This window comes from Oryctolagus cuniculus, chromosome 2, assembly GCF_051225735.1.
Source record: "Oryctolagus cuniculus isolate XC-2025 breed Fujian yellow rabbit chromosome 2, ASM5122573v1, whole genome shotgun sequence".
Lineage (NCBI taxonomy): Eukaryota > Metazoa > Chordata > Mammalia > Lagomorpha > Leporidae > Oryctolagus > Oryctolagus cuniculus.
In genome coordinates, this window is record NC_142868.1 from 132,975,361 (window position 1) to 133,000,536 (window position 25,176).

Here is a 25,176-nt window from a genome sequence, read left to right on the forward strand (position 1 = left end):
TTTATTTGTGCTTTGCATTTTATTCTTTCTTTCCTTCTATTGATTTTAGACCTGATTTGTTCTTGTTTTTCTAGTTCCTTGAGGTGAAATGATGTTTAATTGAAATCTTGAGTTATTTATGGTTTTTTTTAACAAAGGTGTTGATTACTATAAACTTTCCTATTAGTATTCTTTTTGCCATATCCCATAGATTTTGGTATGTTGTATTTCATTTTCATTGGATTCAAGAAATTTTTAATTTCCTACTTGATTTATTCCATGATCATTGGTTGTTCAGGAGTAAGGTATTTAATTTCCATGTGCTCAGGTAGTTTACAACATTTTTCCTTTTTTAAAGATTTATTTATTTATTTGAAAGGCAGGTTAGAGAGAGGTGGGGGAGGGGAGGGGAGGGTGATGTCATCCACACATTGATTCACTCCCCAAATGGCCACAACAGCCAGAGCTGGGCCAATTTGAAACCAAGGGCCCGGAGCTTCTTTCGGGTCTCCCAGATGGGTGTAGGGGCCCAAGGACTTGGACCATCTTCCACTGCTTTCCCAGATACATTATTGGGGAGCTGGATAAGAAGTGGAATAGCTGGAACTCGAACCAGTGCCCATATGGGATGCCAGTACTGTAGGTGGCAGCTTTACCTACTATGCCACAGCACTGGCCCCTTCAACATTTTTTTTCTTACCAGTGATTTATAGTTTTATAGCACTTTGGTCAGAAAATATACTCATTATGATTTCTATTCCTTTAATATACTTTTTGTTTTCTATATATACCAAATTTTTAATTTACACTATAGTCAAAGATTTAATGCTCCAAAAATAAAGACTTTAATAAAATGTTAAAAAGATAACTATAGGTAAGCAGGAAAACAGGCAAGGGCTATAAACAATAATCAAGTGAAAAGATGTTTAACTTCACTCATACAAAGTAAATTTTAAAATGGTCACAAATTCATCAAAACAATTTTATTGAGACCTGTTTTGTGAAGTACTATATGATCTACACTGGGAAATGTTCCATATGCAGTTGAGAAGGATGTGTATTCTGTAGCTGTTGGATGGAATATTCTGTGGATGTCTGTTAGGTTCAGTTGATCTAAGGTACAATGTAACTCTACTGTTTCTTTGTTGATTTTCTCTCCTTTCTGAAAGTGAGTTATTAAAGACCCCTACTGTGATAATATTGCAGCCTATCTCTCCCTATAAGTCTATTAATGTTTGCTTTATCTATTTGGATGCTCTAATATTGGGTACATATATACATTTACAATGGATTCTTCTTGCTGATTAAACTGTTACATAATGACCTTCCTGGTCTCTTTTCACTGCTTTTGACTTAAAATCTATTTTACTTATGGAAGTGTGACTTCTTTATTTTTAGGTTCCATTTGCATGGAATATCTTTTTCTGCTTCACTTTCAGTCAATGTGTGTTCTAAAAGGTGAAGTATGTTTCTTGTAGCAGTATGTGGTTGGGTCCTGCTTTTTAATCAATTCAGTCACTCTACATCTCTTAATTAGAGAATTCAATCCATTGATACATAAGGTCATTATTGATAGGTATGTTCTTAATACTGACATTTTGATACTTCTTGTTTGTATGCTTTGATACTTGTTGGCATATGTTTATACTTGTTTGGAACTTATAGTTCCTTTCTTTCTTTGTCCTTAAGTTATAATCTTCATTTGTAGTTAAGTGATATCTTCTCATAGTATACTTTGATTCCTTGCTTATTACTTAGTCTATATATAAGTTTTGCTTTGTGTTTACCTTGAAGCTTACAAAAAACTTATTTTATCTATAATAAGCCATCTTGCAATAACTTAAATTTATTATAAAAATAGGAAAAGAGACAAATAAAAAAGACCTAATCCTAACAGAGCCTGCTGCATTGGTGCTCCATTCCTCCCTTCATTTTGAATTTCTGATGTTACATTTGACCTCTTTCCATATTGCTTTTGTCTCAATATTTTATTGTAGTAATTATAACTTTTATGCTTCACAGTAAATATACAAATGACTTACATACCATGTTTACAATATTAGAGCATCCTGAATTTTTAATATAGTTATTCATACCAGTAAGAGTTACCAGTGAGTAACGGAGACTAAGAAAGTTATTCTTACCAGTGATATTTTCTTACTTGTTAGCTTTTTTTTTTTTTTTTTCAGTTTGAAGAACTCCCTTTGATATTTCTTAAAGAATAGGTATGGTAGTGATAAATTCTCTCAGCTTTTGTTTGTCTGGGAATGTCTTTCTCTCCCTCACATCTGATAGTTTTGCTGGACATAATATTTTTGGCTAACCATCTCACTTCCTCCTAGCCTATAAGATTTCTCTTGAGAAGTCTGCATTAAGGTGAATTGGGACTCATTTTTTACTCCTTGTCTTCAGAAGCTTTGAAAATTCTCTTTCTACCTTTAAATTTGGAGAGTTTATATTTGCCTATAATATGTATTGGGATAGATTTCATTAGGTTGAATCTGACTGGCAACTTTTGATCTTCCTTTATCTGGATTGTTGCAACTTTCTCTAGTTTTGGGAAGTTTTCTGTCATTATCTCTTTGAATATGCTTTCTACCCCTTTGGCATCCTCAAGTCCCTCTTGTATCCCAATAACTTGAATATTCTCTCTTTTCATGCTATCCCACATTTTTCATAAACTTCTTTTGTTCATCTTGATGCTTATTTTATTTTTTGTCCTCAACGGTGTATTTTCAAGTAGCTTCTTCGAGTTCACTGATTCTTCTGTTTCATCTATTCTGCTGTTGATGCGTTCTATCACATTTCTAATTCACTTAGTATATTTTCTTTCTTTTTTTTTTTTTTTTTTTTTTTTTTGACAGGCAGAGTGGACAGTGAGAGAGAGAGACAGAGAGAAAGGTCTTCCTTTGCCATTGGTTCACCCTCCAATAGCCGCTGCGGCCGGCGCACTGTGGCCGGTGCACCGCGCTGATCCGAAGGCAGGAGCCAGGTGCTTATCCTGGTCTCCCATGGGGTGCAGGGCCCAAGGACTTGGGCCATCCTCCACTGCACTCCCTGGCCACAGCACAGAGCTGGCCTGGAGAGGGGCAACCGGGACAGAATCCGGTGCCCCAACTGGGAGTAGAACCCAGTGTGCCGGCGCTGCAGGCAGAGGATTAGCCTATTGAGCCATGGCGCCGGCCAGTATATTTTCAGTTGAAGGATTTCTACTTGATTTTGTTTAATAACTTGCATCCCTTTATCAAATCTCTTGGTCAAAACATTGAATCATTTCTCTGTATTCTCTTGAATTGTGTTGATTTTCCTTAAAAATCCTATTTTGAAATCTTCATTCAAGCAATAAGAAATTTCAATTCCTAGATGGTTGATTTCTGGCACCTTATTTTGTTGTTTAGGTGAGGTCATGGTTCCCTGGAAGTTCTTGATGCTTGTTGGAATACATTCTCTGTGAATTGAAGGATTCATTTTAGTAATCGAGTTTTGTTTGTGGTTGTCCTATTAGAAATTCTAACCATTTGTTCTGCAACTTAGATGGGGTACAGTCTGTGTGCTGCTAGAGTGGGCTCACTTTCTGATGCTGCATCTGTCAACCACTGGAGATGCTGGCTGGGGTATAAGACTGCTCAGCCAGGACCATGGAAATCCTCTGGGTACTGAAACAAGTCCAGAGGCTCTGTCTGCAGGCATGAGCCTGGGACAGGGACCATTACAATTTGCTTAATGTTGGGTTTTTCTAGCCTGGCACTGAGATCCAAAACATTGCTGTGATTTTTCGCTGTCTTTCCAAGACTGTAGGAGTGAAGGGGGCAGCTTGTCAGCACTCAGGCAGTCCTTGGGTGGGCAACATCTGGATCTTACAATCACAAGGCCCTGTAAAATCTTGGGGATGCACACCAGGCCTGCATGAGACTATTGGTGCTCCATTCCAAATCAAGTCTATATACCATCCTCTTGGTCTATGCCTCATATTGGAGCAAGTCCAGAAACCCCATCCAGAGGCACTGGCCTGTCTCCCATAGCTCTTTTGAAGGTGACTTGGTGAGTGTATAGCTGTTCACATTGATGTCTCGGAGGGGAGGTGGTCATCAGAGCATCCTACTCAGCCACCATTTTGGTTCCATACCCTAACCCCACTCCATAGTTGCAAGTGAATTTAGATTTCATCTTAAAGGGTTAAAAACTTTTTTTTAAGAGGTCAGGTAGTAAACAATTTAGGATGTACAGTCTCCATCACAAATACTCTATGCAGGCACTAAAATGCAAAAGCAGCCACAATCAATACACAAATTAATGGGCATAGCTGTGTTTCAAGGAAATTTTATTTATGGATGCTGAAATTTGATATTCAAATAATGTCCACAAGCCATGAAAAGAATATTCTTTTTTTCCAACAGTTTAAAAATGTAAAAGTCATTCTTAATTCACAAACTATATAAAGTGGTGAGTTGCTTTTGTTCATGGCCATAATTTGTATCCCCTATAGTAGATGATTGAGCCACAGAGCCTGTAGAGACAGAGGGCCTTGGCCTGTCTGGCCTCTGCCACCTACAAGATGCACCACTACACATGGCCTACTTCTTCCCTGGGCCTCAGCTTCCTCACCTACAAAGTGGAGAGACAAATATAGCAGCACCCATCTCTGAAAGTTCAATGTTGTAATGATTATGTGAATGGAAGTCTTGAACCATGGAATTTAGAGACATGGATGAACAAGAGTGCAGGAAATAACAATGTGCTTGGAAAAAACTTGAGATTCACTGCCATGAGACTTAGGGTCGAGTTCAAAGTGTGCTTCATGTCCTTTGGTGTTCCTTCATTTCCTGCTGTATGACGTGGGAATGATGTTACTCACTCCAAAGGGGTGTTATGGGGAGAAATGGTGTCATAAATATGAATGCACTTGGAAAAGTTAATGAGGCTCTATATCACCCGGGATCTACACGGGGATTTCTCATACCATTCTCTAATACAGGGAATCAAGGCTCCTTGGAGAAATGGCTGATTCTAGTACCGAGGCAGTAAATTAACATTATGAACCTGGAATAGTTTGTATTTTCCAAAAGGGAGAAATCACTCAAAAAGAATACGCGCATGCACACACACACAAACATACACACACATAAATTAATGGGGTTCATCAAAGGACACAGGAGATGATCAATTAGAGCAAAAAGAAATTAATAAAGTAGTATTGGTTTATAACTATGAATATATAATGTCCATGATACAATTAAAAATTGAATAAATGAATTAAATAGATGTACTCCTATGCAGAATAATTCCACATGTAGATACTATGTCTTCAAGAAGTAGAGCACTACTCCCCTCTGCTTGAGTGTGGTCAGCACAGTGACTTCTTTCCTAAAAGTACAGTATAGAAAGGGGAGGAAAGAGTAGCTTTATAATGGAGAAACTTGACAACACTATCTCAGCCTGGAGATGAAAGTCAACAGCAACAGTGATGGCTTCCTCAGCTCCTACCCTCAGTATGATGGGATGAGAATGGCAGTTGACCTCTATGATCTTCCTCTCCAAAACCCATAACTCCATCCATCCTAATTATAAGGAAAACATCAGGCAAATCCCAGCGGAAGGATCTACAAAACACCTGACCAGTACTCCTCAAAACTGCCAAGGTCATCAAAAACAAGAAAAGTCTGCAAGATGGTGACAGCCAAGAGGCGTCTAAGGAGATGCAGCAAGTCAATGTAATGTGCCATCTTAGAGCAGAAAAAAGAATGTAAGAGGAAAACTAAGGACATTTGAATAACACATGGACCTTAGTTAATAATAATGCATCAGTCATGGTTCCTTTATCTTTGGCAAGTATACCATACTAACAACTTGATACCAAGAGGGACACTGGCTGTGGAGTATTTTGAATCCTCTCTATCTTTACAACTTTTCTGTAAATCTAAAATTTTTCTAAAGTAAAATGATTATTGTTAAAACTCACTATACTCATATAAATAAATAAATACAAATATATATATAATGGGGCCAGCACTGTGGCATAACGGGTAAAGCCTCAGCCTACAGTGCCAGCATCCCACATGGGTGCCGTTTCAAGTCCTGTCTGCTCCACTTCCAATCCAGCACTTTGCTATGGCCTGGGAAAGCAGTAGATGGTCCAAGTCCTTGGGCCCCTGCACCCCCATGGGAGACCTGGAAGAAGCCTCTGGCTCCTGGCTTTGTATTGGCCCAGCTCCAGCTGTTGCGGCCATCTGGGGAGTGAACCAATGGATAGAAGACCTCTCTCTCTCTCTCTCTGCCTCTCTTTCTCTGTGTAACTCTTTCAAGTAAATAAATAAATCTTAAAAAAAAAAAAAGTGTATGGGCACCATACACATGGCATCCCTGCAAATATGTATAAATGGTTTTATAATCCTTGCCACCCTAGACAATGCTAATCTCTACAACAGAATGCATAGGCCAGCCACTTAAACTCTCTGACAGGGTCAACTGCATTGCACAATAAAGGGGGTGTTATTTACCCAATAGTCTCTCTTTTTTTTTTTTTTTTTCGACAGGCAGAGTGGACAGTGAGAGAAAGAGACAGAGAGAAAGGTCTTCCTTTGCTGTTGGTTCACCCTCCAATGGCTGCCACGGCCGGCGCACCACGCTGATCCGAAGGCAGGAGCCAGGTACTTATCCTGGTCTCCATGGGGTGCAGGGCCCAAGTACTTGGGCCATCCTCCACTGCACTCCCAGGCCACAGCAGAGAGCTGGCCTGGAAGAGGGGCAACCGGGACAGAATCCGGTGCCCCAACCGGGACTAGAACCCGGTGTGCCGGCGCCACAAGGCGAAGGATTAGCCTAGTGAGCCGCGGCGCTGACCTTTTTTTTTTTTTTTTTTTTTTTTTTTGACAGGCAGAGTGGACAGTGAGAGACACAGAGAAAAAGGTCTTCCTTTTCCAATGGCCGCTGTGGCCACCACACCGAGCTGATCTGAAGCCAGAAGCCAGGTGCTTTTCCTGGTCTCCCATGCAGGTGCAGGGACCAAGGACCTGGGCCATCCTCCACTGCACTCCCTGGCCACAGCAGAGAGCTGGACAGGAAGAGGAGCTACCAGGACAGAATCTGGCGCCCCAACCGGGACTAGAACCCGGTGTGCCGGCGCCGCAGGTAGAGGATTAACCTATTGAGCCATGGTGCTGGCCCCAATAGTCTCTTTGAGTGTGTCCTGGTATTGTGCTGAGTGTAATGATACATGAAAACTATGCAGTCTTTCTGCTTGAATTTTATCATCTTTTTTTTGTCTAAAAATACCGAATGAGGTGTTATATGAGGTGCCTTCAATATGTCCATGGGAAATGTGTATTATGCATGGATTTCAACATTTTTTGCACCAAAAAAATTAACTTTCTTAATTTCATTTTTCCATGAACTTTTTGAAGTCCTTTTGTATTTGAAACAAAGCCTGACATAGAGCAAATGCTGATCCATATTAGTTATTAATATTGTTGCTGTGGCAGTGGTGGTATTAATTATTGTTGCTATTATTGTTGTTACCAGAACATCTCCAAATCATAGCCGAAATTTTCCCAGCTCTCTCCATCCAAGCTGTGCCATTATGATAGTTCATTTCATATGTCAATGTGGCTAGGCTACTAGTCAAACACTTATCTGGATGTTCCTGTGAAGGAGTTTTGGATCTGATTAGCATCTGCAATGGTTGGTTTTAAATAAAGCAGACTATCCATAGTGTGGGCAACCCTCTTCCAATCAGTTGAGGCCTAAAGAGCAAAAGCTAAGATCTCCAGAGAGGAAGGAATTTTTACCTGAGTTTCTTTCCTGAGTTTGCCTGCCCTGCAGATTCTGGATTTACCAACCCCTATTATGCAATGCTTAAAATAAATCCATCTCAGAGAGGTGGGGGTGGAGGAAGGTGGAGATGGAGATAGGGATACAGGTAGCGATAGAAATAGAGATAAAGATGAAAGATGATAAATGATAGTGATGATAGAGAGGAAGGAAAGGAAGGAAGGGAAGGGGAGGGGAGGGGAGGGGAGGGGAGAAAGGAGAGGAAGAAAGGAAGGAATCTATCTCCTATTGGTTCTGTTTCTCTGGAAAACCCTGCCCAATGCAGCCCTCTAGTCTCAGCCTCCATAACGTCTTACAGACAAAAGTGCAGCCTCCCACATGGGAGGCTTATAGTCTAATCACTCCCCAAAACAAAGCTAGATCATGTCTCACCCTGCTTAATCCCGTCAGGGACACGCCTTGACACTTCAAGTGAAGGCACACTTCCTCTGAGAGCATGACCTGTGGGACTGTGGAGCCCTGCACATGGCTTTGCCCCTTCACTCCTCCATTCCAGCCACAATGGCCTTCTCTTGGCTCCTCGTATCTGCGGGCCTTTGTGCCTGCTCTTGTTTCAGCATGAACACCCACCTCTGCACTCTTCACGTAGCTGCCTTGCTCTTCAGGTCTCTCTTACTTCACCTTAGCAGAGTGCTTGGAATACGAGCCCTTGGTATTCAGCAGCATTACCCTGTTGGTTTCCCTTACACACTTACATGCGTGATTTTATATTTATTTGCTGGTCTATTTGTTTATACTATATCTTCATCACCATACTTCAGGCTTCTCAAGGGCAGGGATCATGTCCTTCTTATTTACCACTATATCCTCAGCACCTGGTACAAGGTCAAGGAATCATTAATGAGTGGGTGAGCTGAATGAATGGGGCTAGAAGCAACTCTGCAGCCTCTTCTGCCCGTGTTCACCTCCTGTAACTAAAGGTGCCTTAATACCAGGCTGATCCCACACTTGAACAAGTGACTTTGCTAACAGAATGGGTGTGGCCTTTATAAAGTCTAAATATGTATGACTCAGTATTAAGCAAAGTCAAGTTCAAGAAGCCTAGTTTAATAAGTAAAAGTGATAAAATAGGAAATCCCACTAAAGAGTACCCAAGACAATCATGCACAAGCATACCCACGAAAATGTCCCTGTCTCTGTTTAGCTACTGCTCTCAGATCCCACTGCCACTACCCACTCACACACTCCCCAACCAAAACCTCCTCTTCCACACTGAATTCAAGTGGACTTTGTCTCATGTATAGATCATCTTCACATTTCTTCCAGCAATAAAGACATTGTATTGTAAGATGAGAAGGTCACATAAAAGATTGACCCAGAAAACATTAGCATCTTGTTGGCCGACGTGAGAAGGTAGGAAAATCTGTCCAAACTGCCACATTAAAAATCTTTGTCCTCTCACATACCACCCACAGCAGACTTTACATTGATTAATGTCTTCCTGATCACTTCTATGACACATGTAAATTGCCTTGCTCAATTCAATAATGGAAACTGTAGACTAGCAGCCTATGCGACTTGTGTAATGGTTTATTGTCTATGCTGAGAAATTTTGGCTGAGGAACAGGAAGTAGAGTATGTGTCTTTCCCACATAGTTCAGTCAACTAAGAGTCTCTGGGGTCAGAGTTCAATATGGCATAGGCTGTTGAAATATAAGAAGGGATCCAGACATGAACTAGAATGCAACTGGCCACATTTGAAACCTCCATAGAGACAGAATTCAATTCTGGGTCTGATCTTTTAAGCTGTGCTATTTTCTAATAAATCATCTGCCCTTATTAAATGCTACAGATAATTTTTGTGCTCAATGCATTTGTTCATTCTTGAAAAGCTCTGGTTCCCCTGCTGTGAATGACATTTATCCATTCTTCTTCTTAGCTCATCTTTGCAGAGCAAAGAAGAAATTCAAAGAGTTCAAATGAGAAATGGACAGATTTGTTTTCCATTCCCATTTCAACTCTGAGCGACTTGAACAAGGCATTTTACCTTCCCGTACCTTAATTTTTCAATTTAAAACAGAGCTAGTAAGATCTTACTCAAAGTCCGAGAGGTAAAGAGATGAAGCTGAGGCCAGCGCCACGGCTCACTAGGCTAATCCTTCGCCTAGCGGCGCTGGCACACCGGGTTCTAGTCCCGGTTGGGGCACTGGATTCTGTCCCAGTTGCCCCTCTTCCAGGCCAGCTCTCTGCTGTGGCCCAGGAGTGCAGTGGAGGATGGCCCAAGTGCTTGGGCCCTGCACCCCATGGGAGACCAGGATAAGCACCTGGCTCCTGCCATCGGATCAGCGCGGTGCGCCAGCCGCAGCGCGCTGGCCATGGCGGCCATTGGAGGGTGAACCAACGGCAAAGGAAGACCTTTCTCTCTGTCTCTTTCTCTCACCGTTCACTCTGCCTGTCAAAAAAAAAAAAAAAAGAGATGAAGCTGAATCTATTTTCCAGAAATGCCTATAAAATGATACTACTGCACAATGAAAATATGAAATTTTTACATCTTCTCTAATCCAATGGCTATTCATGTTGTACTATGCTAGATACTCAACTTTCTCAGAAGAAAAATGTGGTAGGAAAACATCTTCAGAAAACCACCATGAGAATGAACACTTAGCACAAGGGTCACATGTCCATCTGGGCACTTAATCCAGCCTTGTGGACATGGCTGGCTATTAGTCACAGGCCTCTGTGACTAGGATTCCTCAATTATTTTAAGTGCTTTTCAAACCCCAGGGACTAAAGCAAGTCTAAAGTATCAACCTACATCCACATTTTTGGTACAGCTTGCCTATGTCAGGAAGTGTTCATTCCTGTAAACTGCCACTGACTGAAGCAGCGTCTAAACAATGCCCCATGAAAGCTAGCCATGCTGTGAACGCTGGACAGAATGACCAAGTGCAAGCTTCAGTTCTGCAGCATCTATCCCAGTTCTCCTCAGCTCAGCATCAATCACCAGGTGCACCAGCCAAGGCAGAAGCTCTTCTCAGCTCTGCCCCTAGCTACTCATCCAGCAGAGTTACTGATCCACAGCAGTGAGATCAGCTAACCCAACCTAAGCAGAGCATGCTCAAAAGAGTGAGGTCCCATCTAGAGGGGATGGGGGTATGAGTTATACAAGCAAAATATTGGTCTGTGCCCACAAATACAACAAACATGTCACAGATAAAATGTGGTCTTGTTTTCAATGCAGCTGGACTATTCCAAGAAGGTTTGCAAAGTTCATGCTATATAAACCACGTACTGGAAAAGTGTACCATGACATTGGTGGAAGGCTGGGAGCTGGGCCGTGTGAGGAGTACAATGAAGGAAGTCAAGAGCATGAAGTGCAACTCTCTATCGCTAGGTTACAAAAATGACAGTAACCCACACAGAATATCGATTGGTCCAGGCTCAGGCTGCAGTTTGGTGCCACCTGGTGGCAATTTCCTGCCTTACTGGGACTTGTAGAACATCATTTGGGATCTCAAGAAACGTTCAGATGATTTTCTGTCATTGGCCAGACTGGGAAGATTCAAGGACTGCTCCCTGTCTTTCCACCACATCTCCTCACCCCACCCAAGGTCAGAACTTTTACTTACCACTAGGACCTCTGGGGCCACATCATCTTGGAACGCACTTGGCTCCTGTATAAACCTGTTCTCTTTCATCTCTTCAAAGCCCCACTAACATGGTCTTGTTGAGTGAGGAATTTTTTTTTTATTTGAAATGCTAAGTAAGTACAAGGGGAGGGGGAGGGAGGGAGAGAGGGAGAGAGAGAGAGAGAGAGGGAGAGAGGGAGAGAGAGAGAGAAAGGAAGGAGATCTTCCATCTGCTGGTTCATGCAATTGACTGCAACAAAGGCTGGGCCAGACCAAAGCCAGAAGCAGGAAACTCCATCTGGGTCTCTCACATGGGTGGCAGGGACCCAAGTAATTAGGCCATCTTCCCCCCTCCCACGTGCATTAGTAGGGAGCTGGATCAGAAGCAGAGCAGCCAGGACAAGAACCAGCGCTCCTATATGGGATGCCAGCATCACACAGGTGGTTGTGCCACAACACAGGCCTCAGGGTGAAGAATATTCCAGGTGTTTTGGGAGTGAAATCAAGGGATTATTTTTTACTATGTGGGTCCTTCTGCAAGTCTCTCTTCCAACCATGGAGCTCAAGGTCTCTATCTCTAATCTCTATCTTATTTTTAATCTTGATGTGTTCATGCATACACACACACACACACCAATTCAGCATTTTCACCTGATCTCAGGTTTCTAGCCTCTTTTTATCCTATCTCAAAACACAGCCCAACCCTTAGTCAAACCAAGGGCCATCTAGTTTGTTCTTCCTCGGCGATACGTGGGAAGCCTTCCGAAGCTTTTAGTGCAGCATTTGTTTTTTTCTTGGACATATCCTCCTAATCAAAATAGCAGGCAGGACTGTTAGCTGCCAACCCCCACCACACACACTCACACACACACACACACACACACACACACACCACCTTCCCCACCATATCCCTGCCCCTGCACAGACGAAAAGGAAGAAGAGCATAGGGGAAGGAGCTTGGCTTCTTTCAGCTGGAGTCTTGTGTTTGCATAGCTCTCACTACAGCTTTTCTGAACTATGGAGCCAGACTGTGTGAGGGGTCAGATAGGTACACAGGTCTTCACATCCTCTACCTTTTCAAGCAAACACAGATTTTTTTCCTTTGACCCTTGACCCCCATTTAGCTACCACCCTCTCCCCTCCCTTTCCTAGTCAAGCGTGTTAAGAATGGAGTCTGTAATCACTACCCCACTCTCTCACTTCCCATGATCAACACCCAGGCCAGCCTTCACTGACCATGCCACTAAAATTGCATCTGCCCCTGGTCTCGGATATCCAAAACAAGTTCCCATCGTCATCCTCCCTCTCCTCAGAAACAGACTCCATTTGCCCCTGGAGCCTCCCTCTTCCTGCAGGTCCCAGCCTCTCACCCTGGGCTTGCCCCCAGACAGGCCTCTGTTTCCCTTCCCTGTGGTGCTCACCTCACCCTGCTCTGCCTGCCTACCTCCTGCTTGTGTATCAGGGCCTTGCCAAGCTGCTCCTCACCCAGGAAACTTCCCTGACCACCTTGGTTGAGTATCTCACTTCTGTATCCTCATTACCCTCCATGCACTCAGTAACAAAGCACTATACCATCGCATTTAGAAGTATTTTTAAATGTTAAATATTAATATATTTTATCCGTAGTTGTAACTCACACCCCTCTTCAGTGGCTCCTCTCTCTCCAAGAGGGAGCCAATGTCAACACTGTCCATGTAAAAAGCCTTCAGTGCTTCTCTGTCTCCCTTGCAGACTGTAAGCTCCAGGAAAGGGAACAAAAACTGGAACTCTGTAACAGGTGATGAAGAAATACTGGCTAAATTTATCAACTAACAGGTTGTGATTTTTGCCTGACTCCAAGACAGCTGCAAAGGGCTTTGGGGTTTGACTTTGAAGTCTAGTTGTGAAAGTAAACTACAAAATCCATGGATATAGCTTTCTTTTACTAGAAAGGAACCACTTTGATTTGCAAAGAATATAATTTCTTCCAGGAAGTAAACAGTCGGGCACTAGCACCATGCTCTTGGAGAGAGGACCTGAGGGACATGTGAGGAAGAGCAATGGCACCAGGCTGCTCAGCACCCATCTAATAAGGGATGGACCCCTGCCCTCAGTCAAAGAGGACTCTGGAGAAAGGCAGGTTCGCAGCCCCTCACGTCTGCAGGATCGTGCCCAGAGGAAGACTCACCTTGTTGGTCATGACCAGTTATTATGTAGTCAGAGCTACAGGACCACAGCTTTTCACTCGGTTGGAGACAGTTGCAATGCCGGTGATTCTCGGCCCAGCTGCCCAAGAGCATCTCCTGGAGAGCTTCTAAACCCTGATGCACACTGCACTGCAAGCCAGTTCCATGGAGGCTCTAGAGTCGGATCATACGTTGGGAATTTTTGTGGCTTCTCATATGATTCTGGTGTTCTACCAAGACCAGGAGTGTGTACTGCAAACTTGAGCTTGCACAACAATCACCAGGTGGTCTTGTAAAATACAGTGCACATTCTGATTTGGCCAACCAGGGTGCATCTTGAGAGTCTCCATCTCTGGCAGGCTCCCAAGGGAGCTCAGTATCAGAGGTAGTGAGCAGCATGTCAAAGAGATATTCTAGAACAGCGTGGATATCATAGAGAGGGTTAATGTGCTGGGTAGGAGTTAGGACTACATCTGTGCTCCAGTCTTTCTGTAACAGCTGAAATCTTCCACCCACAAACCCTCCCAAACTCAGTCATCCACAGAAAACCTATATATAAAACAGAAAATCAGAGCTATCTCATTAGAGCGAAGATGGAGAACTCAGAGCCACCTTGAACTAGGCACCTAGAGTCTCCACCAAGTACATTATAAAGACACCTAGACTATTTGATAAACTTACTGATCCCGATTTCAAATGCTGAGGATTATTTCAGAAACGGAAGCTGTTGCTTTGAACAATGAGGTGACTCCTGCTAGTGAGACAGACATAAACCTGGATTAGTGAGCTTTAAGGCATTAAGGACAAGAGAATCTGTGGGATTTGGGGCTCCATGGTCTGTATTTTGCAAGCTTATCCTGTAAAATGTGTCAGGCCCCATCTGCTGCTTAATGGAGTGAAGTAGAGGGGACAAAGGCATAAAGCATAAAGCTGCTGCATGTACCTTCCTTCTGAAAGGTCTGAGAAGGGCATTGGCAGGATTTAATGGTCAAAATGTGCTGGGTCCCCTCGTGTCTATGCAACCCAGTTCACATCTCATCAAATGGGACAAAAGGGTCCCTTCTGCCACCATCTCTTGCTGTCATGCCTGGTTCTTTCTCTAGCTCACTTCAAATGCATCCTTGACCCTGGATCTCTTCTCCCAAGGCAGCTATTAATTCTGAGAGGTGATAAAATCTTGCCTGCCAGGAACCTAGGGAATATCAGAATCAAGAGTCAAACAAGTGTGGCATTGCACAAAATAAGATTATACTGGTTCATTGACCAGCTCTCTAAAATAAGGATTTTAGTACAAAATACACACACAAAATTATCTCCAATTAACTATGGAATATGACGGTAAAACATTTCTCCAAAAAAAGTGTCAAGGAGAAACATTTATTTTCACATTTTCTAATAATGGGATTTCATTCATTTGACCTACATTGAGAATTTTTGAAAACCTGGACACTGGATGGAACAATTGCAAATTCTATGTAAGGGAGGCTTATCTGGGGAAAGTGTTTGTCCTGGTGGATAAGATGCCCATGCCCCACATCAGAGTATCTGGGTTTGATTCCCAGCAGTTTCATGCTAATGCAAACTCTGGAAGGCAGCAGTAATGGCTCAAGTAATTGAGTTCCTGCTATCCACATGGGAGACCTGGACTAAGTTCCTCACTCCTAGCTCCCAGCTTCAGTCACCCCAGCCCCAGTCACTGTGAGCATCTGGGAAGTGAACCAGTGGGTCGGTACTCTCAACATCAAAAAGAAAATAAAAAGTAAAGGAGGGTTATCTGTGAAAGATATAGGATATGTTTGAACTTTGATCTCACCCAAGGATTAACTCTGTCTTTGGGGGTTGAAGAGGCTGTGGCTGAGGAGTGCCTGAGGGAACAGAAGACTATAATCTGGAGATCCCAACTTGGCTGAATTTTTATGTAATTATATTCTGAGATTAAAAATGCACAATAGAAAAATCGACCATTTTAAAGTATACGATTCAGTGGCATTACATATATTCCCCATGCTGTGCAACCATCACGATTATCCTTTTGCAGCAGTTTTCATCATTGCAAACAGAAACCCTTTTTTTAATGGAACCTATTAAATAATTACCCATCTTTCCCAGCCCCTGGTAACCTTTAGTCCACATTCTGTCTCTATGAATTTGTAGGTATTTCATGTAAGTGAAATCCTACAACACTTGTCCTTTTGTGTGTGGCTTATTCACTTAGCATGGTGTTTTCAGTCTTTAGCCATGTGTCAGACTTCACTCTTTTTTAGGCTAAGTAATATTCTATGGTATAGCTGTATCATGTTTTCTTCATCCATTCATCTGTTAAGCATCTGGGTTGTTTCCACTTTGTAGCTATTGTGGATAAGATGTATATATAAGCATCTGTTTGAATGCAGGCTTTTAATTCTTGTGAGTTTCTACCTAAAAATAGAATTACTGGGTCATATTCCTATGTTATTCTTAATCATCCCCAACTTGGAAAAGCCAATGCTCTAACTATAATATGCTTTAGCTGATGGTAAATCCTTTTTTGTTGTTTTCAGATAAATTACTGTCCCTCCTAAGAAAAAGGAAAATTTTTTTAAAAAAGGAAATTAAAAAAAAATAAATTGTTTACTGATTCATCTCAGAATTTTCCTAATGGTCTGATTTACAGTTTCCCAGGGGGTGTATTGTTTTACAATTTAGCTTTTTTTGTGTTCAGTGATAGTGAGGCCAACAGGTAAAGACATAACTGCTGTTAGAATCTCTGGGTGGAAAGCAGTCAGGCTGTATAAACCCTCCAGGTAATTCTGAAGCCTGCTGAAGTGTAGAGATCACTGATCCAGGGTAAGGCCAACTGGCAACTTGACTGCAATATCCTCTGGTCACGTTCCTGAGCCAACAGTCAGTACTCAATGTTCTGAGGCAGTGGCCCGCAGTGCTGAGCTGATGGGTTCTGGTCACTAACCATGTACCAGTCCACCTGACACAGGGCTATTCTTACAGGGAGAAGTCAGTACAACTCAGTTCTCAGATCCCCCTTGTTCTGTGGTCTCCAAATTTGCTTGCAATCACCGTCCATATGACCACTGGGATGAGGGGCTATGTTATATGATCGGGTAGGAAACAAGGTGTACAGACACTGCCCTGGAGGCTGGAGAATCCAGAGGCTCCCAAGGAGGTGAAAACCCAAGGGACCCTGCAGTCCTGCTGACTGAGGCAGTATGTACATCAGTCTAAGACTGATGTGCTCAGCACTCTGCTTGGCTGAGTCTGTGGTTTGTTACTTAAGAAGTCTTGATTAGTAGCTGTACTAGTTTACATTCCCATCAATAGTGGAATAGTGGATTAAGGTACCCCTCTCCCCACACCTTCACCAGCATTCGTTGTTTATTGATTTCTGTATAAGGGCTATTCTAATGGGGATGAGGTGAAACGTCATTGTGGTTTTGATTTGCATTTCCCTGATGACTAGTGATCCTGAGCAGTTTTTTATGTGTCTATTGGCCATCTGAATTTCTTCTCTTGAAAATGTCTGTTCAGGTCCTTTGCCCATTTCTTGACTAGGTTGTTTTGTGGTTATTTTCTTGAGTTCTTTATAGATTTGGAAGTTAACCCTTTGTCAGTTTCATAGTTTTGTTTTGGGTTTTTGTTTTTGTTTTTGTTTTTTTTTTTTTGGACAGGCAGAGTGGACAGTGAGAGAGAGAGAGAGAAAGGTCTTCCTTTTTTGCCATTGGTTCACCCTCCAATGGCCGCCGCGGCCCGCACAATGCGGCCAGCACACCGCGCTGATCCGATGGCAGGAGCCAGGTACTTATCCTGGCCTCCATGGGGTGCAGGGCCCAAGCACTTGGGCCATCCTCCACTGCACTCCCTGGCCACAGCAGAGAGCTGGCCTGGAAGAGGGGCAACCGGGACAGAATCCGGCGCCCCGACCGGGACTAGAACCTGGTGTGCCGGTGCCGCAAGGCGGAAGATTAGCCTAGTGAGCCGCGGCACTGGCCCCAGTTTCATAGTTTGCAAATATTTTCTCCCATTCTATTGTTTGCCACCTCACTTTACTGGGCATTTCTTTTGCAGTGCAGAAGCTTCTCAATTTGATGTAATCCTACTTGTTAATTTTGGCTTTGATTGACTGTGCTTCTGGGATCTTTTCCAAGAAGTCTTTTCCTATGCAATGTCTTGCAGGGTTCCCCCAATGTTCTCTAATAATTTGTTATCAAGTGGTAGATTTATGTCTCTGATCCATTTAGAGTAGATTTCTGTATAAGGTGTAAGGTAGAGATCTTGTTTCATGCTTCTGCATTCAGAGATGCAGTTTTCCCAGCACCATTTGTTCAAGAGACTGTCTTGGCTCCAGGGATTGATTTTTGCTCCTTTGTCAAAGATAAGCTGGTTGTAGATGTGTGGGTTAATTTCTGGAGTTTCTATTCTGTTCCATTGGCCTACATGTCTGTTTTTGTGCCAGTCCCAGCCTGTTTTGATTATAACTGCCCTGTAGTATGTCTTGAGGTCTGGTATTGTGATGCCTCCAGCTTTGGTTTTGTTGTATAAGATTGCTTTAACTATCTGGGGTCTCTTGTGTTTCCATGTGAATTTTAGCATTATTTTTTTCTAGATATGAGAAGAATGTTGGTATTTTGAATGGGAAAACACACTGAATCTATAAATTGCTTTCAGTAGTATGGACATTTTGAAGACGTTGATTCTTCCAATCCATGAACAAGGGAGATTTTTCCACTTTTTTATGTCTTCTATCTCTTTAATGTTTGTTAATTTTCATTGTAGAGATCTTTGACATCCTTGGTTATGTTTATTCCAAGATATTTAAATTTTTGGTAGCTAGTGTGAATGGGGTTGATCTTAGAAGATGCTTCTCAGCTGTGGCATTTCTGTGAATACAAAGGCTATTGATTTTTGTGTGTTGATTTCATATCCTGTTACTTTACCAAACTCTTTTATGAGTTCCAATAGTCTCTTTGTGGAGTCTCTTGGGTTTCCTATATATAGAATCATGTCATCAGCAAATAGGGATAGTTTGACTTCTTCCTTCCCTATTTGTATCCCTTGAAAGCTGAATATAGATCTACCATATGACCCAGCCATCCAGTGGGAATTTATCCAAAGGAAATGAAATCAGCATATGAAAGAGTGATCTGTATCCCTATGTTCATCTCAGCGCAATTTACAATAACTAAGATACGGCATCAACCCAGATGTCCATCAACTGAGGATTGGATAAAGAAATTATGGCATATATGCACTATGTAATACTACACAGAGGGTAAAAAATGAAATCATTTTATTTGAAAGAAAATGGATGTAACTGGAAACCATTATACTTAGTGAAGTAAGCCAGTCACAAAAAGACAAATACCATATGGTCTCTCTCTCTGATCTGTAGTAACTAAAAGAGTACCTAAAATGCAATCTATAGGAGTGAAACTGACACTTTAAGATGCGTTGATTTTGAACAGCCTTTGACCTGACTGTCGAACTTTTTTTTCTTTTTTCTTCATACTAATTGGTGAACTCTCTACTTAGTGTAAGATTAATTTTATGAGTATAAAAACTATATGAAAAATCAATCTCTGTGAAAAATAAGAATGGTGAAGGAAGAGGGGGGAGAAAGAAGGGCAGGAGTATGGGTGGGAGGGAGGTAGAGGGGGAAGAATCCTCATGTTTCCAAATATATATATATATATATATATATATATATATATAAAATGCATGAAGTTGCATTCCTTAAATAAAATATTTTTAAAAAAGAACACTGTTGGGGGGTGGCATTGTAGCATAGCAAGCTAAGCCTCTGCCTGAGATGCCATTATCCTATGTGGGCACCAGGTCAAGTGCCCACCAGGTCAAGTGCCCACCAGTTGCTTCACTTACAATCTAGCTCCCTGCTAATGTGCCTGGAAAAACAGCAGAGGATGGCCCAAGTGATTGAGCCCCTAAACCCACATGGGAGACTGAGAAGAATCTCTGGGCTCCTAGCTTCAGCCTGGCCTGCCCTGGCTGTTGTGAACATTTGGGAAATAAACCAGTGGATGGAAGATCTCTTTCTCACTCTATCCTCTTCTCTCCGTAAATCTTTCAAATAAATTTTTAAAATTAATATTAATTAAAAAAAAAAGAACTCTTGGGGTATCTTCTAGTTGCAAATTTTAATAATCAGAGAAGGCTAAGTAAGTGGCAAACTATGGGCTTTCCAAGAAGTGATTGAATGTAAACAGCATATAGACAAGGGAGATATTTAGTGAATAAGTGGGCTTTCCTTATTGTGAGACAATCATCACAGAGAATAAGCATAGACTGCCAACATATGGAAGAAAACAATTTATGGATAAATTTTCTCCAGTGAAAAGAAGCTGATGCTGGGGTCACAGACCTGTGTTCTAAGCCTATCTTCTCCCTTTATCAGCTGTGAATTTTAGCAAACTAACTAAATTCTAAGCTTCAGGTTCCTCATCTAGAAGATGGGATGATGATGGTGCCTACCCAGTAACTGAAGGAGTAAATTTTCAGTAAGATAATGCCAGTAAAATGCCTAACTTTGTGCTCTTGGCAAACACTCAACACAACTTAGCTACCATTTCTGTTACATATCTACCATTAATATTATTAGTAGCACAATAATCTAGAGTAAAGTTAGCTGTTCTCTTCATCACCATCATCATCATGGTAGGAATGCTGAGCCCCTTCATTACACTCACATCTGGATTAAGGGCTGTAACTAGACAAGCTAAAGATGCTCTGAGTGAAAAAAAAAATCTTTCTCAAAATTAAAAAAAAAAAACTTATTTGGGTCTCCTACTTAGAAGGAGACTTGATGTAAACAGAGTAGGGCATGTTTTGCCACTGGAATAAGCTCCAGGATCTGAGTGGTGTTATGCTGCAAAGGGTCTGTTTCCTGCTAGTGCAGCAGTCAAATGTGACTCTGCTGGCATCTTTCCTCCAAGTGGTGGCTCAGAGACCCAGGCACTTCCATCTGAAGATGTGTTCTCAAGGGCCATGCACAAGAATAGATTCTACCCTGTGGCTTTCCTCCAGAGACTGTTCTAGGATCAGTCTTATCTCACTCCCCCCTCTCTCTAACTCTGATATCCAGGAATCCATCAACCATTGTCTAACTGGTCTACTTGTTTACATCCTTGCACTGAAATTGAGCATTAAGTGTTGTCCAGCAGACATAACTGAAGGCATACCTCCTTCATTTGAGAGCATGTACTTCTGCTAATGCCATCAAAATTTGCTATCTCTTTTATGTGGAGTGATACTGCACTAACACCAACTGAAATTGCCATAGATACACAATTTTTTTAAGATTTATTTTATTTATTTGAAATACACAGTTACAGAGAGAGGTAGAGCCAAAGAGAGAGAGGTCTTCCATCTGATGTTCCACTCCCCAAATGACCACAATGACCGGAGCTGAGTTGATCCGAAGCCAGGAGCCAGGAGCTTCCTCTGGATCTCCCACACGGGTGCAGTGGCCCAAGGACTTGGGCCATTTTCCACTGCTTTCCCAGGCCAAAGCAGAGAGCTAGATTGGAAGTGGAGCAGTCAGGACTTGAACCGGCACCCATATGGGATGCCAGCACTGTAGGCACAGTGTAACCCACTGTACCACAGTGCCAGTCCCCATAGATATACAATTAATATACAATTAATTCAGTTCCCCTCATCAGCTTCTCTTCTCTTTACAATCTGAACAGCAATCTCTACTATGGGAAAAGTCCACAAGAAAAACATAAATGGAAGAGATTTGCTTTCCCTATTTCACCCATTAGTCATTCATCCACCCTATGCAAACAGCATACCTCCTTGGGATGTCCTTACAGCCCAAGCTTATTAACAGCAAATGCTGAGAAAGGAACCCAGGCCGTCACCACCCACCTCTGTTGCTTCTTAGAGCAGCCCCTCCTATCCTCCTTGTTGCAGGTACCACATCTGTGTGACTGTGCTCATCTACTTCCTCCCCCTCCTGGTGATTGGCTACGCATACACCGTAGTGGGCATCACACTGTGGGCCAGTGAGATCCCTGGGGACTCCTCTGACCGTTACCACGAGCAAGTCTCTGCCAAGCGCAAGGTGAGTAAGGGACAAAGAGCACCTAACCCACCCTGGCACAGGTGGGAGGTGTCAAGTGGGGTCTGCCTGCCAGCCCCAGAGACTCTGAACACCAAACATTCCTGGGTCTGGAGAACAGCTGAAATGCTGGGTCTTCGGTGTTCTTGGAGCCTGGGTCTGGTTATATAGGCATGAACCACTTCACTTGCTCCGTAAGAGTAATTGGGGGGTGGGGGGGAAGCTATTGTAATCCATAAGCTGTACTTTGGAAATTTATGTTCATAAAATAAAATAAAATAAAATAAAAAAAGAAAGAGAACTTGTACCTAATGGCAGTTTAAAAAAAAAAAAAAGAGTAATTAGAACCTGACAGTCCACTAGAACACACACACAGTGGAGAGTTATTTGGTCCTCTTTTATTATTTATTTGAAATTTAACAAAAGAATTGACTCACATGGTTCAAACATCAAAAAGTACTGAATGGAACAAAAATTACAGTGATGGAGAACAGCTAAGAGGTTTTCCAGGGGTTAGTTCTGGGGGAGACGTCTGCTTAAAAAGGGAGTAAGGGAGAGGGAGCAGCTTTGCATCCTGAGTGTGCTGAGATTTCATAGAACTGACTGCCAAAACAGAAGCGCACAGGTAAAAACTGGCAACCATCCAAATGCAGTCAGTGACTGAGTGAACAGCACCAAACCAATGCCAGTCTCCTGGTTTTGATAATGTAGAGTGGTTATATAACACGATCTCATTGAAGGGTACCTGGGAACTCCTTGTGTTTCTTCTGCAACTTCTTGAGGGTCTTAGATTAGCTCAAAATTAAAAGTTACAAACAGATTAAAAATCCTACCATGGAAGGCTCCTTTCCTTCTAGGTCCTCCATTTTACTCAATTCCCAAGCACACACATACATACACATACAGACAAACACACAATGGCGACCACTGTTGCTTCTTGTTAGTTCTAGATAAAAGCATTTAAAAGCTAAAAAAATAGTATTATTTTCTTTTTTATATACATAGTAAATTTCTCCCTCTTATTTTTTTCACTTCATAAAATCCACAAGATCTTTGAAAGGAAGTCTTTTTGTTGAAAATCTCTTTTTTTCCTTTTTGACATTTCCTTGCATATTATGTCATGCTACATGTATAGACAGCTGGTACTATGTAGGTCTTCACTGAAGATTTCTGGGTGCTAAAAATAAGAGTGTCGCATCACCCATCGTCCTATCCTATTTGGGCTGCTGCTAACACAATAGCTTTGGGAACTGTCAAACGACAGAAATGCATTCATCACGGCTTTGGAGGCTGGGAAGTCCAAGATCAAGGCCAGCAGATTCAGTGTCTGCTGAGATCTGGCTCCCTGGTTCATGGGTGGCTACTTCTCGCTTTGTCCTCACATGGTGGAAGGGGCAAGGGGCCTCTCCCAGGCCTCTTTCACAAGGGCACCAGTCCCATTTATGAAAGCTGTACTCTCAAGACTGAATCATCTCCCCAAAATCCCACCTTAATGCCATCACCTTGGGCCTTAGGATCTCAGCATAGAAGTTTGGGTGTGACAAAAACATTAAGGACATAGCTCCCAGTGTTTGTAAAATGTTTCTTTCCAATCCGGTTTAATCATCCAATTTTGCTGCTGCCCAAATCTTTTACCTCCCCCAGATCCCCAGCCTCCAAGCTAACCAGCCTGCCTGGCTCATTACTCTTCCCTTTCCCACCTTTCTGTGCCTTTCCCTCCTGAACACCCACTCACCTTTGCTCCTTGGCGTGCTCTCCCTTGGCTTCTGCAGACATTGCCTAGAAGGACCATACAATATGGGCATGAGTCAGGATCATCTGAAGGATTTGTCCAACAGAATGCTGGTCCCTCCCTCAGAGTGTCTGAGTCAGCAGATCTAAAGTGCACTCCAGGAACTTGCCCTTTTGCAATTTCCTGGGTGTGGGTGCTGATGCTGACGCTGGGACTGCACCCTGAGAACTGCTGATACAACTGAAGTTGTTCAGCACTGTGTGTTAAACAGCCTTCTTCTCCTTGAAAGGGACAGTTATAATCAATAACTACCCCTGCCACCCGCCAAACCACACTGAACAGTGAGGAGTAGGAGGAGAAAGAGCAGCTTTCAGACAAAGAGGATGTGCTGGTGGTCTCACCTGTCTCTCTCTCTTGGCAGGTGGTCAAAATGATGATTGTCGTGGTGTGCACCTTTGCCATCTGCTGGCTGCCCTTCCATATCTTCTTCCTCCTGCCCTATATCAACCCAGATCTCTACCTGAAGAAGTTTATCCAGCAGGTCTACCTGGCCATCATGTGGCTGGCCATGAGCTCCACCATGTACAACCCCATCATCTACTGCTGCCTCAATGACAGGTGAGAACTCAGCCCTCACAGTCTGCAGGGGCCACAAGACCATCTATCTATGCAGGGGCCAATCACCCAGCCTATGTGAGCAAACCTGGCTGTAAGACAGGAGAGGTGGAGCCTGCAGCAGAATAACCACCACAGTGCTCAGTCCCTGCTGGTTATCACCATGCAGGAATGTGAGCCCAGACTGGGCTCCCCCACCCCAAAATAAGGAATCAGAAATCTATATTTTCATAAGAAATCTTTTGATTTTTAAATATTGGCATCTAAGGTAGGACCAGGAGAGCAGAATTTAAAACTCCCATGAGTGTACTACAAAAAGTTTTCAGAAAAAAAATGGAATACAAAGATAAGTTTGTTTGAGATGAAAATTTCAAAAGTGACTGTTTTCACAATAAGCGTTTTCCATGAACTTTTTGAAAATGCCCTCCCTCCCCTCACACACAGCCTGTGTGACTGCAGAGTTTGTTCATCCACCCTAGGAATGCAGACACAAGGAGCTACGAGTATGGGGGAGGGGAAAAGTGGTACTAGAATACCCCCTCCAAAGGGAACATTTTCCATTTTCTTTTTCTTTTTTAAAGGTTTATTTATTCATTTGAAAGGCAGAGTTCCAGATAGAGGGAGCAACAGAGAAAAGAGATCTTCCATCTGCTGGTTCATTCCCTAAATTGCCAAAGCCAGGCCAGAACTCCATCCAGGGGTCCCACGTGGATGGGACTTGGGCCACTGTCCACTGCTTTCCCAGGCACATTAGCAGGGAGCTGGATCAGCAGTGGAGCAGCAGAGATTCTAACCGGCACTCATGTATGGGATGCCAGCTGCAGACTGTGGCTTAACCCACTGGGCCACAATTTCAGCCCCAGATTTTTCTCTGTTCTGAGCTCTCACTCTCTTCTTCCCATCCTGTTGTACAGTTTGGGCAACTTTCTCGAGTTTCTCCTAGCAGTCCAGCAGACAGGATAAACAAAAAGGAATGAGGGCCCCAAAGGCCTGATATACGCTCTGACTTGATCAGACAGGTTGGGAGGCCTCCCCTCCAGCAGTAAGAACAAGGGGAGCCCATCAGGAGTGAAGGCGGGCAGACTCTCTTGAGCTTGTCCAAGTGGCCTCTGGGTTAAATCTCCCAGCACAGCCTTAAGTAAATAAAGACTGATTTTTCCTGTTTAACAAACAGAAACTAAGGCACGTTGGAGGGACATAGCTGGCAAAAAGTCCTCC

The 25,176-nt window shown here is 42.7% G+C and overlaps 1 protein-coding gene across 1 annotated transcript in view; it reads left to right on the plus strand.

Moving 5' to 3' along the window:
* Nucleotides 1-25,176, plus strand: part of TACR1 (tachykinin receptor 1) — a 190,876-nt gene that overhangs the window by 161,956 nt on the left and 3,744 nt on the right. The window contains exons 3-4 of the mRNA XM_002709702.6: nt 21,464-21,614; nt 23,765-23,961. Of these exons, the coding sequence (XP_002709748.3) occupies nt 21,464-21,614; nt 23,765-23,961 (348 nt within the window). The remainder of the gene's footprint in view (nt 1-21,463; nt 21,615-23,764; nt 23,962-25,176) is intronic.